This window comes from Stegodyphus dumicola, chromosome 3 (assembly GCF_044657685.1).
Source record: "Stegodyphus dumicola isolate Sdum_Otavi_A_Nest chromosome 3, ASM4465768v1".
Classification (NCBI taxonomy): Eukaryota; Metazoa; Arthropoda; class Arachnida; order Araneae; family Eresidae; genus Stegodyphus; species Stegodyphus dumicola.
The window spans coordinates 159385506-159400125 of NC_140770.1; the positions used below are offsets into that span (position 1 = coordinate 159385506).

Consider the following 14620-nt stretch of genomic DNA (forward strand, 5'->3'; position numbering starts at 1 on the left):
TATAGAACCCAGTGACAGTGACTGGGCACATCCTATAGTATGTGTTGCAAAAAAGAATGGCGGCGTTAGACTGTGCATAGACTTCAGGCTTTTAAATAGCTTCACAATTCCGGACGCCTATCCGATGAAGATTGCTAAAGATTTACTATTCGAAATAGGGAAAGCCAAATTCATAACAGTTCTCGATTTAACCAAGGGATATTGGCAAATTCCTATGAAAGAAGAAGCTAAACCCTACACAGCATTTATCACTCATTCCGGCCATTACCAATGGAAAGTTCTCCCTTTCGGTTTGAAAAATGCTGGAAGTACCTTCCAAAAATCGATGGATAAGGTGCTTGCAAATCATAAGAACTACTGCCGTTCATATATTGATGATGTGGCAATATTTTCTGAAACTTGGGATGGCCACCTCTATCACATCGACCAAGTGTTTCAGACACTGAGAAACGCAGGTCTAACCGCAAATCTAGAAAAGTGTGATTTCGGAAAGAGTCACGTGAAGTTTCTAGGACATGTAATAGGTTCTGGCACTCACTCTCCAGATCCTGAGAAGGTAGAAGTCATCAGAAATCTGTCTAAGCCTACCACTAAAAAAGAAGTCAGGAGTCTTTTAGGGCTAGCAAGCTACTATAGGGATTATATCCCAAATTTTTCTGAGATTGTTATACCTCTAACAAACCTTACAAAGAAGAGTATTCCAAATAATATTCCATGGGACTCTGAAAAAGAAGCAGCTTTCAACAAACTTAAAGAAGAGTTGATTAAAATGCCATCTCTGCATACTCCGGACATCAGCAAGCCCTTTCAACTCTATACGGATGCATCTGCTTTCGCAATTGGAGCGTGTTTAGCTCAAAATGACGAACATGGCAAAGAAATGCCCATAGCATTTTTCAGCAAGAAATTAACGCCCTGTCAACAACGATGGTCAACCATCGAACGAGAAGCATTTTGTGTCATCGAAGCCTTGAAAAAATTTGACACATGGATTTTCGGTGCCAAAGTGCAAATTGTGTCTGATCACAATCCCCTCACCTACTTGACCCAAAGCACCCCTCATGGTGCTAAACTGTCTCGTTGGGCCTTAGCGTTACAACGGTATAACATGACTGTGACATACCGCAAAGGAAGTTCACATGGGAATGCTGATGCTTTGTCAAGGTTAGCTGTTAACTCTTTCTCTCTCAATGAACTCTGAGCAGCATTGTCTCTACGGTGACGAATGTGCTTCTTGTGGGGGGACTTGTAAAGATCATGACTCGTAAAGATCGTGACTTATAAAGATCATGACTTATGAAGATCGTGACTTAAAGAGAACGTGAAATATAAATAATAGAACAAGAACTTGCATTTTACGGTGTGGCAACAAGAAGAGGATTCGGAAGATTTTTATATATTTTGTTTAGAGAGTTTAAAAATTTTAGTAATTTTAATAGTTGTAAGAGTTTTAACTGTAGTAGTTAAGAGCTTAAAATTTTGATAGTTAAGAGCTGGAGTATTTATTTTATTTTTTTTTTTTTGGTTCTGTTTTAAAATTCAAATAAAAGTATTTTGTTCATTCTAAAAATTTAGCTTTATTCTTCCTACAAGATTCAATATCCGTTATATTGAAATAAGGAAAGGATTTTTACTCTGGGTGTGGAGAATCATCATCTACCACCCTTCGCCTCTGTAGAGACATTAGGATTTTTTTTGAAAGCAGGAGACTTGAAAAATGAGCAACGCCTTCGCTGGGAATCGAACCGCGGACCTCTGGAATACGCGCGCAGTGAGCAGATCACTACACTACGAATCCAGGTTAAGAAGGAGGAAGAAACCTTATAAGCTACTGAGATGAGTAAGTACATTTTGCACTTGAGAAGGCACGTTAACAAAGAAAACTTACATGAGAAGGCGCATTAACAGAAAAGTCAGGTCACCAGACTTAAATACTTTCATTTATAAATATGATACCACTATTGTGTTTTGTTGTTCTCTTTAGTTCCATTGTCTATGCTGAAGAACCAAATAAATATTTTGGTGTTTTTATATACTTGCTGTTATCAGTTTGTACTGCGAGATTCCAGGTCGAAACACGTGTGCAGTCTAAATAAGATCATTCATTTCAAATTAAATCTGATTAGAATGCAAACTCATACAACTATGCAAGAGATTATTCGAAAAGAGAATGATAAAAAAAATTCTCTAGCAACTATCTGTTAATCACAGTTTGGAATTTCAAAGAACCATTTTTTTTTCTTTGCCACCGAAATATCGTAAAATGAATGCATTATTATCAGAATACCGTTACAATAGAAAAACGTTCTATTTTATTACGTCATTTATTATCTCGTGAATTATTCTTTTCCCGATAAGATTATCAGATACCTCTTTCGAAGGTATTAACTTAGATTTTTATGACATTTCGTTATTGACTGAAATCGCTACACCTCATATTTTGTTTTTATTTTCCCAAATAGTAAAATCATTATTGAAATGAATACATTTTGAAAGTTCCAAGAACAGGATTCTGAAGATCAATAGCTGGGAAAATGCCATCAAAGGTATGATTGAACTTATGTTATTTAGCAGGTATTTTAGAGCGTTTATTAATTGCCATGATAGATATACGTAGCAAACACCAGATATTTAATGCTGTTGCATACGTACGGGTTCGTAGCATATTGAATGAATGAAAATTAATTTTATCAAACACTTTAAAATTCTAGAATTTCCTGCATTAATACTTTTACGGGTGTCACAGTATCACACAGTACAATCATTAGTTACGCTTTCAACTATTGAAAATATTAAACACTACTCAATGCAAAGCTCATCTACAGAGAAACCTAATTCAGATTTATCTCAGTCACGTGAAACTGCAACTCGCGATAACAATAACTAAGCAACTGAACTCAGATGCTTTCTCTCAGGCCTTTCATTGTTTTCAACCGGCCACTCAGATATTTCTAGTACTTTCTGCATCTCGAAATTACTGGAAAGAATTAAGTTTGTGGAATTCGATTTCAGCTAGCATAGTGGTCAGTTACATTTATTCTTCAATGAATATTACGGACCAAAATGTTGCCAAATTTGGCGACAAAATAAGTTCCTATAATAAATAATCTGTTATAAATGATCTGTTAAGACTGTTCCTTCTATGGCTCTGACACGGTTTGATTCTTTTATTGATATTGAGAAAAATTTGTTAATATTACAATAAATTCAAATCATGAGATCATACATTTAAGTATTCACCTGAACAGTCGAAAGTTTTTGTTTTTTCCTAATATGTTTAGCATTTCCTTCAGCAAACTTTATCAAACTGTAATCTAATTTTGTAATTTTTTTCGAGTAATTTTCTATTCAAAATAATTATCCTGTACATGTTTCAATACGAATTCTATATTAGCAATGTCTTGACTATCTACAAGATTTAAGCAATGTTTTAAAATTTTATACTCCATAATCGTTCAGAATTCATTTTTTTAAATTTCCATCATCATAATCATCATATTCTGAAAATGAATAGTTAATGGATTTGTCATGTGTCCTATAGTGGGAGACATATGCTGCTCATATATTTGATGGCCCTTTCCATCTTTTCTTAGAATGGAAACAAAGGCAGTCACCAGTTGTCTTAGTTGTTCATTCATCGCTTTTGTCACCGGCATCCAACCCCATTCCGGACACCAAAAATTTCGTGTTTGGCAGTCGCCAAACATTTGGTTCATTGTCTGTATTACACTAATTGGAACTATAATTGAATAAATGTAATGGATCCCTCTATATAACTACGATCATATCCAGCCCTTATATGTAAATTTAACCGTATATGCCTTCCAGTAATTTCGGTTAATGGAAATGGCTCAGCGGCAAGGGGATAGGAGAGGGCGTCAGTTTTTTATCTTTAGTTCAGAATTGACTTTGGATTATTCACAGATCTCCATGCGAGCTTTGTTCTTTAGATGCTTTTTGCTTTGCGTTCTGGATAACGTTCTTAGTAGTTTGAAGTGTAACTACTGACTGTATTCTGTCACACCATGAAGAGCTGTACGAGTATTTATATGCATTCGATCCATTACGAACACGTACGCACGCCACAGAAGTAAAATTGCTGGTGCAATATTTTACGTTATATTACTCTTTCAATATTGTAATAACTTAAAGCGTACTTAACTATGATTTGTTTCTACTAATGTAAATAAGAAAACTTAAGGGTAAAGTTTCATCATCATTTAAAAACACTCAGTTTCGGTATAATGCGGAAGGAATTTATTTCAGAATCATTTGTAGTTCAATATCACTTAAAACAACTTTATTATGCAAAAGAACTTGCTAAGAGCTAAAAAGTTAAAATTTAATGTGTATATTTTTGAAATCTGAAATATAATCATACCTGAAAAATTAAGGTAGGCTTTTTTTTCTTAAAAACACATATTTATGCATGCATAAGAAATACTTAATTCCTTTTATCAGAATGTTAGAGGAATCACTCAAAAATACTTGGACCCATAATATTACTCTATTTTTTGGTACAATATTTACATCATCTTTCACCTCGGCAAGCATTTTCACTTCCCGAAATATAACGTCTTTGTCTTTCCCATAGATTAACTTATTCCCAGAATGCTTCTATTAGGCAAAAGGCAATAATTATATTTAGTTTTTGAATTTAATCAAACTGTAATTTCAAGACAATCAGGTCGGGTCAAAAGCCATGCAAGCATTTCTGAACAATTTAGATTTTTGTTCGGTTTTTACAATATATCGAATTCATATATACATAGTTTATTACTATGTTTTTAAAAATATGTTTATAAAACAACATATTACTTACGTGCTACAGAATCGTTTGATTTTGACTGATTATTTCTTATTTTTTAAAATATCTTTGAATCAAAAATTAATATAATAGCTAAAAGTGTTCCGTTTATCCTTATTTTAAATATAAAAGGCTGAAATTCTAAGTTATCTGAATTCCATCTCTTTCCGCGTATGTATTTTTATTTTGGAAAGAATATTTTTACATTATCAGATAATAATATTGAGCTATTGTTCGAATAGCATTCATGTTATTTACAAGTGATAAAAATACGCAACGTTTTGATGCTAATTATCAATCAGAAGTTTTAGATATGCCAAAAATGTGATCACTAGTTGGAATGTTTGACAAAAGAACTTAGAGTTTTTCGAAACACGAAATGTATATGTCGTTTTCAAAAAGAATAAATTATTTATCATTTCAACAAGCGAACAATGGGTTCATTTCGTTTCTTTGCAAGTGCCGATTTCAGGATATCTTTTATGATGATAAATGTTTAAAAAATAAATAGATAAGAAATAAGTATATTTCGTAAAATTTTACACTGCATATTTTTTTTTTCATCCTTGTAGGCGTGCATTATTTATCTAGGATTTTTAGGCGGAGCTTGAAAGAACCTTTTACTTAGAATCGTTGAGAAGAATGTATGAAACTTTATCGATCGTTCTTAACAAAAACATTCCACCTCCTAAAATTCGAATAGATTGTGTTTTCATTTCACAGTTTGAAGAAACAGTTTCAGAATAGGCGTCGAATATGAGAAAAAAATAAATGATTTAAGTAAAAGGAGAAATAGGTAGATTTTTTTCCATTCTGTTGTTTTTGCTTAGTTACGAATAGTGCAATAACAACAATGGAAAGCAAAATTATATAATTATTTTCATCAGTTTTGAGGATTTTAAATGCATCTGTAGTTTGATTTAGGGTTTTAAGTATTAAAAATTTTATTTGATGTGACTTAAATATCTCTGTAATCATCAGATTATTTCATTCGGCTCGGAATTAAAGTAATATTTAATAGTATGTAGAGTGAGTGAGTGAGCGCCACCAAGAAAGATCACTGACCTGGCCTTCTTAGCCTCACAGTGTGTTATCTTCCTGGCAGAAACCATCTACTCTCTGCTCCATCCTGCTCCGGGAACGCAGCCGAATAGACGGCTAAGAGCCTCATAAAGTCTACATATAAGCTTGGATGTTGTTGTACGGGGAAAGAGTATCCTGTTAGGAACTACTTAAAATTAAGCAAAGAAGCAATCAAAGGACTGTTAAGAATCGCTGTTAGAATAGACAGAAACTTGTGTTAGATAAAGTAAAGATAGGAGGACTCTGCCTGAAAAATTAACTGCCGTGGATTTTCTGGACTTGCTAAATGTCTACATGCGGGTTCTTATCCCGACACAACTATCATATCTTTATGGGGCTTCTGTGAAATCGTTGGTCCTGCATGGAGGAAAGTTGTAACCTATTAAATTATTGCACATAGTAAACTTAAAAAAAATAAAAATAAATAAATAAATAAATAAATAAAGAGAGAGATTAAAAGATGATTAAAAAAATCCTAGCGCCCAAACATAATTTAACGCAGTTTACTTTCCATGTGCCTGACTCTTATGTAAGAACATTTAAAAGAATGGGTACCTGTTATCACTAAGATAACAAATTCCTGCATAATTTAATTCTTTGCGCATACTTAAACTGTAGTTGTTTTACAAATTCAACCATTCACCTACATTTTCTTTCGTAGTACTTGCAGACAGGATAATACATACATAAGTACGAAACTGAATATTAAAGTGAAAAACTAACATGATACTGAGTACAGAAATACAGAAAGCTGATCCCTAATGCCTGCATACATAACACTTAAAAATGCATACATAATACATGAAAACTAAAAATAAAACTGATAAGCATAATACATAAAACTGATCATTAAGTACTGCTATGTAGTCTAAATCCTAGCCAAGTACGAACTGACCTTCATAGTACATGCAGAGAAGGAATAAATACAGACTTGAGTACTTTAAAGTGAACATAAACAGAAAAGTACAGCACCATATTCAGTAAAACTGATATCTGATTCCAAACACTTGAATACATAATGCTGATACATAATTACAAAGAGAAACTTACCTACATTAATTCCATAGTTAGTTTTATCACCTTAGAACATGCACATAATTTATACAAAACATAATTAAGCACATAATGCTGATCACTAGGGAAGAGATTCAAACATGCAATTGATCACATAAATACAGATATTTCTTCCCTAAAATTTGCATAAAAAGTTGAATATTTATTAAAATTAAGAAGGCAAAAATGCCATACAAATAATAATATCATTCATAAACTTGAGGTGATAACATAAGTTGACCTTGCCCTTCTTGAACCTATTTATCACAAACTTGTAATTTAAATACACGATTAGTAAGTGTAGGAAAATTTCATTGTTGTTGAAGATTTTACTGGCACGATCTGGTCTTGCGAGTCCTAGACCTGTACATTAATTGCAAAAGTAAACATTATAAAGAATATAGGCAGGTTGTTGCCATAGTCCTAATTATCTAAGTTAGTCTTGGGTTGAGAGGTTCGAGGTGTGTGCCCAGATTGATTTAGTGTGATTTATACATTTCATGATTCAGAGCGCTAAGCACTTGATTATTTCTATTTGGGGACACTTATCGTCGTATTAGAGAATACTTTCCCTGACAATGGCTGATTACCGCTTGTAGCTTTTTATTTGCTGTTTTGTTTGTTCTCATATTTGCCGCCCATTGTGGCCAGTAAGCTTGACTTGGCTTTCTTATATGGTACTGTGCCGTGTTTGTGCAGTGGAAGACGTAGTGGTCTGGATCCCCCACCTCTCCACATTGACATCTTTCTGTGTCACTCAGGCTGAATCTATGCAGATAGGTCAGGAATGGGCCATAACCTGTATAAAACTGTGTCTGACTACCACTATTGCAGTTTAACTTTAGCGTTGTTTTTGGGAAGAACATATACGTTCTCCTTCCTGTATCTGCTGTGTTCCATATGGCTTGCCATCTGTCTATCAGTTGTTTTAGAGTGATCCTTTTGAGATGAGACCTAGGTAATTTATCTGGCAGTTCTGTTCTTGAGACCTCCTTTGCCGCTTCTTTTGCCAGGGTGTCTGTTTCCTCATTGCCTTTAATGCCCACGTGAGCCGGAACCCACGTGAGGCATGGCCTTTCTGATGGTAGAAGACTGAGGAGGATTTTTCTAATTTCTTGGACATACTGGCTTCTACTTTTGTAACCTTTGATTGCGTCAAGGCTAGAGGCAGAATCACTGTAAATAGTAATGTGGATAAGTCTGTTCCTCTTCACATAATTAATTGCTGCTTTAAGTGCTGCCAGCTCAGCTTGGAATACTGAGTTCCTACTGGCAAGTCTTCTTTTCCACTTATACACAGCTGTATTACCTTTCAGAACGCAGAAGGCACTGCCAGTACCCGTCTCAGTTTTTGAGCCATCTGTAAATATAGCTGTGTGGTTATCTTTTGGTGTCACATAGTGGCCTAGAATACACGTTTTTAGATGTGTTTCAGCCGGATGTCCTTGCATCACTGGCTTGTGTTTTTCAAAATCTTCAGCAAAGTGGTGTTGTTCCCATAGAACTCCATCCTCACCTAGCCTTAACACTCTTGCAATTAACGACTCCCTTTCCGCTTGCAGGTCTAGAGGAGGAATTCCTGCTAGAACCTGAAGAGCTGTCGTTGACGTAGTTCTGTAGCCCTTGCAGATGAGCAAGAGTTGCAGCCTTTTCATGGACAGGAGTAATCTACGCATGCTTACGTTGAGTGTATTTCCCCAGATCGCTACGCCGTAGAGAACAATTCTTTCTGTTATTGCTTGGTACCACCTCTTAAGCACCCATGGTGGTGCTCCCCACTGCAGTCCTGTTGTGCGTAGCATTGTGTTTGTGAGTGCGATACATCTTTTCCTGAGTTCTTTTAAGTGGGGAATCCAAGAGAGATTATTGTTGAGGATAAATCCTAGGTATTTTATGTTTGAAGAGCATTTTATTGAGCTACCGTTGAGTCTAATGGTAGGATTTCTTTTCATTACTCTTTTACGCCCTATAAATAGCATGGTAGTTTTTTCTGCTGAGATCGTAAGTTTATGTGTTTGTGCCCACTCTAAGAACCTATTTAGTGCATTTTGTGTAATTTTCTCGATATTCTTTCTTCCCGAAGTTACTAGAAGGAAATCATCAGCAAAAGCTTGCAGATGTATTTCGCTCTCCATCTCAAAAATTTGGAACGCTGAATTAGCTACTGGGTTCCACAGGGTTGGCTCTAGACAGGAACCCTGTGGACAGCCTTTCTCCAGTTTATGCTGGATTATTCCATCGTTTGTAGTTACTTGAACTTGTCTGTCTTCAAGGTAGCTCCTTATCAACTTTAAGATTTGAATTGGGCAGTTGATTGAATCTAATTTTGTTACATCAGGCCACCAGACATTATCGAAGGCTCCCTTTATGTCAATAGATATTACTATTGAGTGATTGTTTTCCTCTCTGTTCTTTTTCAGCACTTTCAGGAGATCTGCTACTGCTTGTTCCGTAGATATTCCTTCACGGAAGCCATACTGTTTTTTATTAATTACTGAACTTTGTCCGTGTAAACAGCCTGTTCACCTAGAATCGAGCCCAGTGTTGTTGAGCAATTTATCGTTCTGTTGCTGGGGAGTTCATTTGTCTTGTTCCTTTATATTTCTGGCTTTGAAGGAGTGTAGCGCGTCGGCGTTGAGCATACGATCCTATGTTCTTATACGATAATTTTTTATTATTGTGTTCCGAACCTGCATGTACATTTCTAGAAAATAGTTCTGAATAACAAATCATTGTACAAACAAACGAGTATAATTTGTAGAACTTAACCTGCAATCAGTACTGATAAAAGAATGTGCGGTCTGGGATCGATATGCGTAGTCGAATAAATTCCTGTTATTCACCATATCTCCAAGATTTGTCTCAATGATTTGATTCCTAAAATGACGAAACCTCCTCCTATCACTTTTGTACGAATATTTTTCTGAGATTCTTTCTTCAGGCAACAGACTTTGCTCGATTTGTTCTCTGTCTGAAACATCAATATATCAGGTGTTGCTAAACGTGTACACTGACTTTCATTTGTTAGCAACGGACTGTACACAACGATGTTGACTACATTGAAAGACATAATCTCCTTAGTGTCAGTTGTCTCCTTACTTATCTCCTTAGTTTCGGTTACCTTCTTAGTGTCAGTTGTAAATGTTTAACTACCACTATTTTTTTTCCTTTGAGAACATACAGACTCCCCGTGCACCACATATGTACAACACGGGGCTTACAGAAGTAAGTTAACTAGAACATTAAAGGTTACATGTATAAATAAATATTAAAAATTACATGCATAAATAAAGCGAACAAAAGCAGAGAACAGCAGTCTGGACTGCACGAAAACAGATAAGTTCACTGGCCAAGTCACTCCGAACATTTTCAAATCGTTCTGTAAGCATAATCTAGAGCCATCAAATGTAGGGCACGAGAAAATCAAATGTTCCACATCCTGAGGAACTCTTTTTGAACATTGACATAAATTGTTTGATCGTAGATTAAAACGAAACAGATAACTTGCAAATTTACCGTGACCAGATAAAAACTGAGACACTTTAAAATTTAACGAGAGGAAAGACTCGGAATTCAGTCTATGGTAAATAGAAGGAAGGAACATTTTGGTGACTTCAGCATTACAAGATGAAATGTATTCCTCATTCCACATAGCTAAAAGCTTTTTATAATGAAAGGACTTCCAATAACTCTTTGGAATGCTAATGTTGATATCAATGGGTAAATTTAAGGCATCTTTAGCTAAGAAATCAGCTCTTTCATTTCCGTAGAAACCATGATGAGCGCGCACATAAGTAAAGCATATATCAATACCTCTAATTCTAAGTGAACTAACAGTTACTAGAGTTTCGATAACTAATTTATCGCAGCTGGTAATATTGTTCAAAAGTTGAAGAGAAGAAAGAGAATCAGAACAAATAAGGTACTTTGAGGATGTTGTCCCATGATCCTGGATCCATTTGACGGCAAGATAAATGCACAGAAGTTCTGCTTGAAAAACTGTACATTCATTCCGTATATGGTGTCTAAGAAAACAAATCTCGGAATGGCCTTCAAAAAGAACAAATGCAAGGCCAACCTTGTTGTTCATCTTGCTGCCATCTGTAAAGAAAACCATATGAAAACTTATTTCAGCAGTCTCTTTATAATCGCAGAAATTTATGGGTTCTAAAGAAGCGGGATGAGGAAGATCACTGAAGGAGACAATTCCATTAATACAGTCTTCCGAAGCATGAGTTGCCAATGACTCATAAATATTATTCTTATATGCAATTTCAAAATCAAAAGCGGAACTCCTGCAAGAACAAAAGTAGCCTCATAACTCTATAACCACTAATAATACGAAGAAGAATTCTCCATTGAATCTTTCTTAAATTTCTTTTGTTAACCTTCTTGGCAAAAACATTCCCCAAGCACGACAGCCGTATGAAATGAAAGGTACAATACACTGCTTATACATGAGTTTCTTAACATCGTAGCTTACTCCAAAAGTATTTTTGGCAATTCGGTGAAAGCCATTAATAATTTTTTCACATTTAGCAGAAAGGAATTCAATGTGCTTTTTCCATGTTAATTTTTGGTCAAGAATGACACCAAGATATTTAACATTTTCTACAAATTCCAACGGAGAACTATCGAGCATCAAAGAAGCAATATTTTGTTCATCAAACGTACTGGGAACAAGCATAGCTTTACTTTTTGAAGGATTGAAAGTGAGTTTATGAGAAATCGCCCAACTGGAGACAAAATCTAGAACTTCTTGTGCTCTCAAAAGAATGTTATTCAAAATCCTTCCTTGGAAAATTAATAGTAAGTCGTCTGCAAACGCAATTTTTAAACAACCGTCGAGATGACTTAAGAGATCATTTATGATTACGTTCCAAAGAGTAGGTCCGGATTTAAATCTTCATGTAATTCAAGACATAACGGGATATAAATGGCTGGTAGTTATTCAAAGCTAACACGGTTTCATGATTTAAGTAAATCTGAAGTAGCATAAACAACATAGTGAAGGATATCAAGGTTAGGAAATCATTTGTGTACAAATACTTACACTATAGATTATTTTTTAAAGTTTTAAAACATACTGTTATTGTGCCTTATCTCACTTGTCTGATAGTAATATCAGCGCAAGCCTACAAAATTCTGTGTGGTAAAGAGTGCAAGCTTGCGCCTGTCGTTGGCAAGGGCCTTGACCCTATACAGGTGATAGCACGACTTTGCTCAGTTCCACCCCCAGTTTTCATGGGCAGCACCACGGTGGGACGGGTTTAATGGTGTCCCACACCTCTTTCCCTACCACGTGCTTCTCGAGAGGTATTTTAGCTCGCCGCAAATTTAGAGTGCCCTCATACCACACGCATACCTCATTTACAAACATCCATGCCTTCTCCGGGATTCGAGGCCAGGATTGGCGTCTCTAATCATTATCCCGGTTGGGCGGCAGCTTTGAAACTTAAGCGTGGGAACTTCTTCTCGGATATATACTTCTGGTACAAAAAGAAGGAATATTTGTATTTATTTAAGTAATAAATTTATTTTCTAATTTATTTCCTTGGAGCGAAACAACCACACTCTAAAAATATTAAAATTGAAAATTTTATGACGGATATGTGTTTTTCATAGTTCTGCGTTTAGTGTAGAGATTTTATTACAAGTATATTAAAATAATAAATAATGTCAAAAGCTACATTAAAACTGGTTAACGAGAAGATTATTTTGAAGTTATACTAAAATATGAAATTGTTTTTAAATTAAAATTGCTTTTTAAATTAAAATTGCTTTTCTGTATGATAGTAAAATGTTTATTTCAGTCATATGAATTGGAAACTCTTCCGAAGAAGATCATCCCAGATTTACAAGTGAATACATTACCTTTTTCGAAAGCGAATCCTGATTACGTAAGAAGTTTTTTTTTTTTTTTTTTTTTTTTTTTTTTTTTTTTTTAACTTTAACGTTTAAAAGTTTGTTACTGGAAATAAAAATGGTGAAACTAATGCCAATAAAATAATATACTTAAACTTTCTGAAAACAGAATATTTTCGATAACAAACGCCTTTAGCTTATTTATGTTGTTAAGCAAGATTCAGATGAACTGATTTTGCAAATTTCAAGTAGTTTGGAAAGGAAATAACCTCTGCATGTGCAGGTGTGTGAATAATCTGCACTCGGATGTGTAAATGTGTAAGCAAGTATTAACACTTGAACTGCGATTAATTAATTTTAATCGAATTCACTCTGTGAAAGTGCTTCAATTTTCACCGAACCGGTTTTTTCCGCGCTTTTTTTGACGGCGTACGGCAAGGGAAATGAGGCTTTGGCCTCTCTCTGCCGCTACGCTTTTTTGCCCTATGTTTGTAGTGATGTTATAGTAAAAAATCTTCAACTTGCAAAATTTTACCACTATAGAATCTTTTGATTAACTTCGTTTTGAGGCAAATATCTTCATTCACCAAAAAAAGATCTTTTCAGGTTAAGGGGACGGTGGACTTTAAAATAGCTAAAAATCAATCAAAATATTGAATTTGTTTTTTTGTTTTTTTACTCTCATAATATTCCATATACGTAACTACATCGTATGCAAAAAAACAGAGTTCAAATATTCTAATTTTTAAAGAAGTTACAAGCACTTAAGATGTGTAAACAACGTAAACGTTGTCCTTTAAATTTTGGAGAAAAGTGTAAAACAACGCATTTCAACAGTTATTTACTGATGTAATAATTTATATATTTGCCCAAAAGAAGTGTTTATTTGTTTAAAAAAAAGGCTATAAATGTCAGTATTGACAACTATTAATGAATTTAACATTGGTTATGTGAATGCTATACGCCTAGAACAGGAGGAAACAATCTCGTTTTCCCTACTCGTTCCAAAAAAGGATGATTAACATCGCTGGAACCAAAGCAAAACGAGAAGTTTACCTGCTCGGAAAAACCAGAAATAGTAAAAAAATATTTTAAAGTATTAAAACATAATGTAAATGTAACAAATGAAGGTAAAACATATGATGGAAGTGAAGTTTAAAAGTTTCATTGGATATAATGCATAAATTGTTTCTACCTCTAACTTCGAATCACCCATCAATTTGCGATATGTTTATTTTTCGCATATTAATATTATGAAATTAAAAATAGTTAAACGATACGAAAATGTTATCTAGTGTCTACATATTCATATTTAAAGTTAATTTGCTGTTTCTCATGACCATGTATTAAAGGTAAGTTTGAAGAAGAACTTTAAAATCGGTTTTCTCAAAACAAAATTTTTCGCAGCTCGTATGTCTTAAATATGCTCCACGCGTCTCATTTTTAGTTAAAAAGGAATGATATTTGGAAGAAACTATCTTGTTATATGTTACAATAGATCTGTGTATGCATTTTCGGATATGAGGTTATTAAGAAGTTTAAATTTGTGATAATCTTTAACAAAAGGTGACTGTGTAAAACTTGAACGTTATGATCACGATTCAAGATTCTCGTTTATTCACGAGTTGGGATAGCATCAATTTAATCAAGAATATACTAGTATATCAAGAGTCAATATACCATTTTCACGTAGAACTCAACTTGAAAATAAGAACTTCCAGTTGGAACACAGAAATATTTAATGAAGAGCGTATGTACATTATTTACATTATTCAAAACACAAAATTTACAAATAATATAAATTTCCCATCA

General features: G+C 34.4%; 1 protein-coding gene and 1 long non-coding RNA gene across 7 annotated transcripts in view; one reads left to right on the top strand and one right to left on the bottom strand.

Moving 5' to 3' along the window:
• Window positions 1-4925, bottom strand: part of LOC146998164 (uncharacterized) — a 53131-nt gene extending 48206 nt beyond the window's left edge. Inside the window, exon 1 of the long non-coding RNA XR_015040342.1 lies at window positions 4823-4925. This is a non-coding gene — a long non-coding RNA (uncharacterized LOC146998164). The remainder of the gene's footprint in view (window positions 1-4822) is intronic.
• The window catches only part of LOC118203579 (sodium-dependent nutrient amino acid transporter 1-like), a 122943-nt gene continuing 110711 nt past the window's right edge, over window positions 2389-14620 (top strand). For 4 of the 6 annotated variants that reach the window (XM_035375862.2, XM_085813555.1, XM_035375864.2 and 1 more), the window contains exons 1-2: window positions 2390-2546; window positions 12757-12843. In XM_035375862.2, coding sequence (XP_035231753.1) covers window positions 2535-2546; window positions 12757-12843 — 99 coding nt within the window. In that variant the 5' untranslated portion in view covers window positions 2390-2534. Of the gene's footprint in view, window positions 2547-12756; window positions 12844-14620 lie in introns of all 6 variants that reach the window. The other 2 variants (XM_035375863.2, XM_085813554.1) reach the window with 2 other exon arrangements.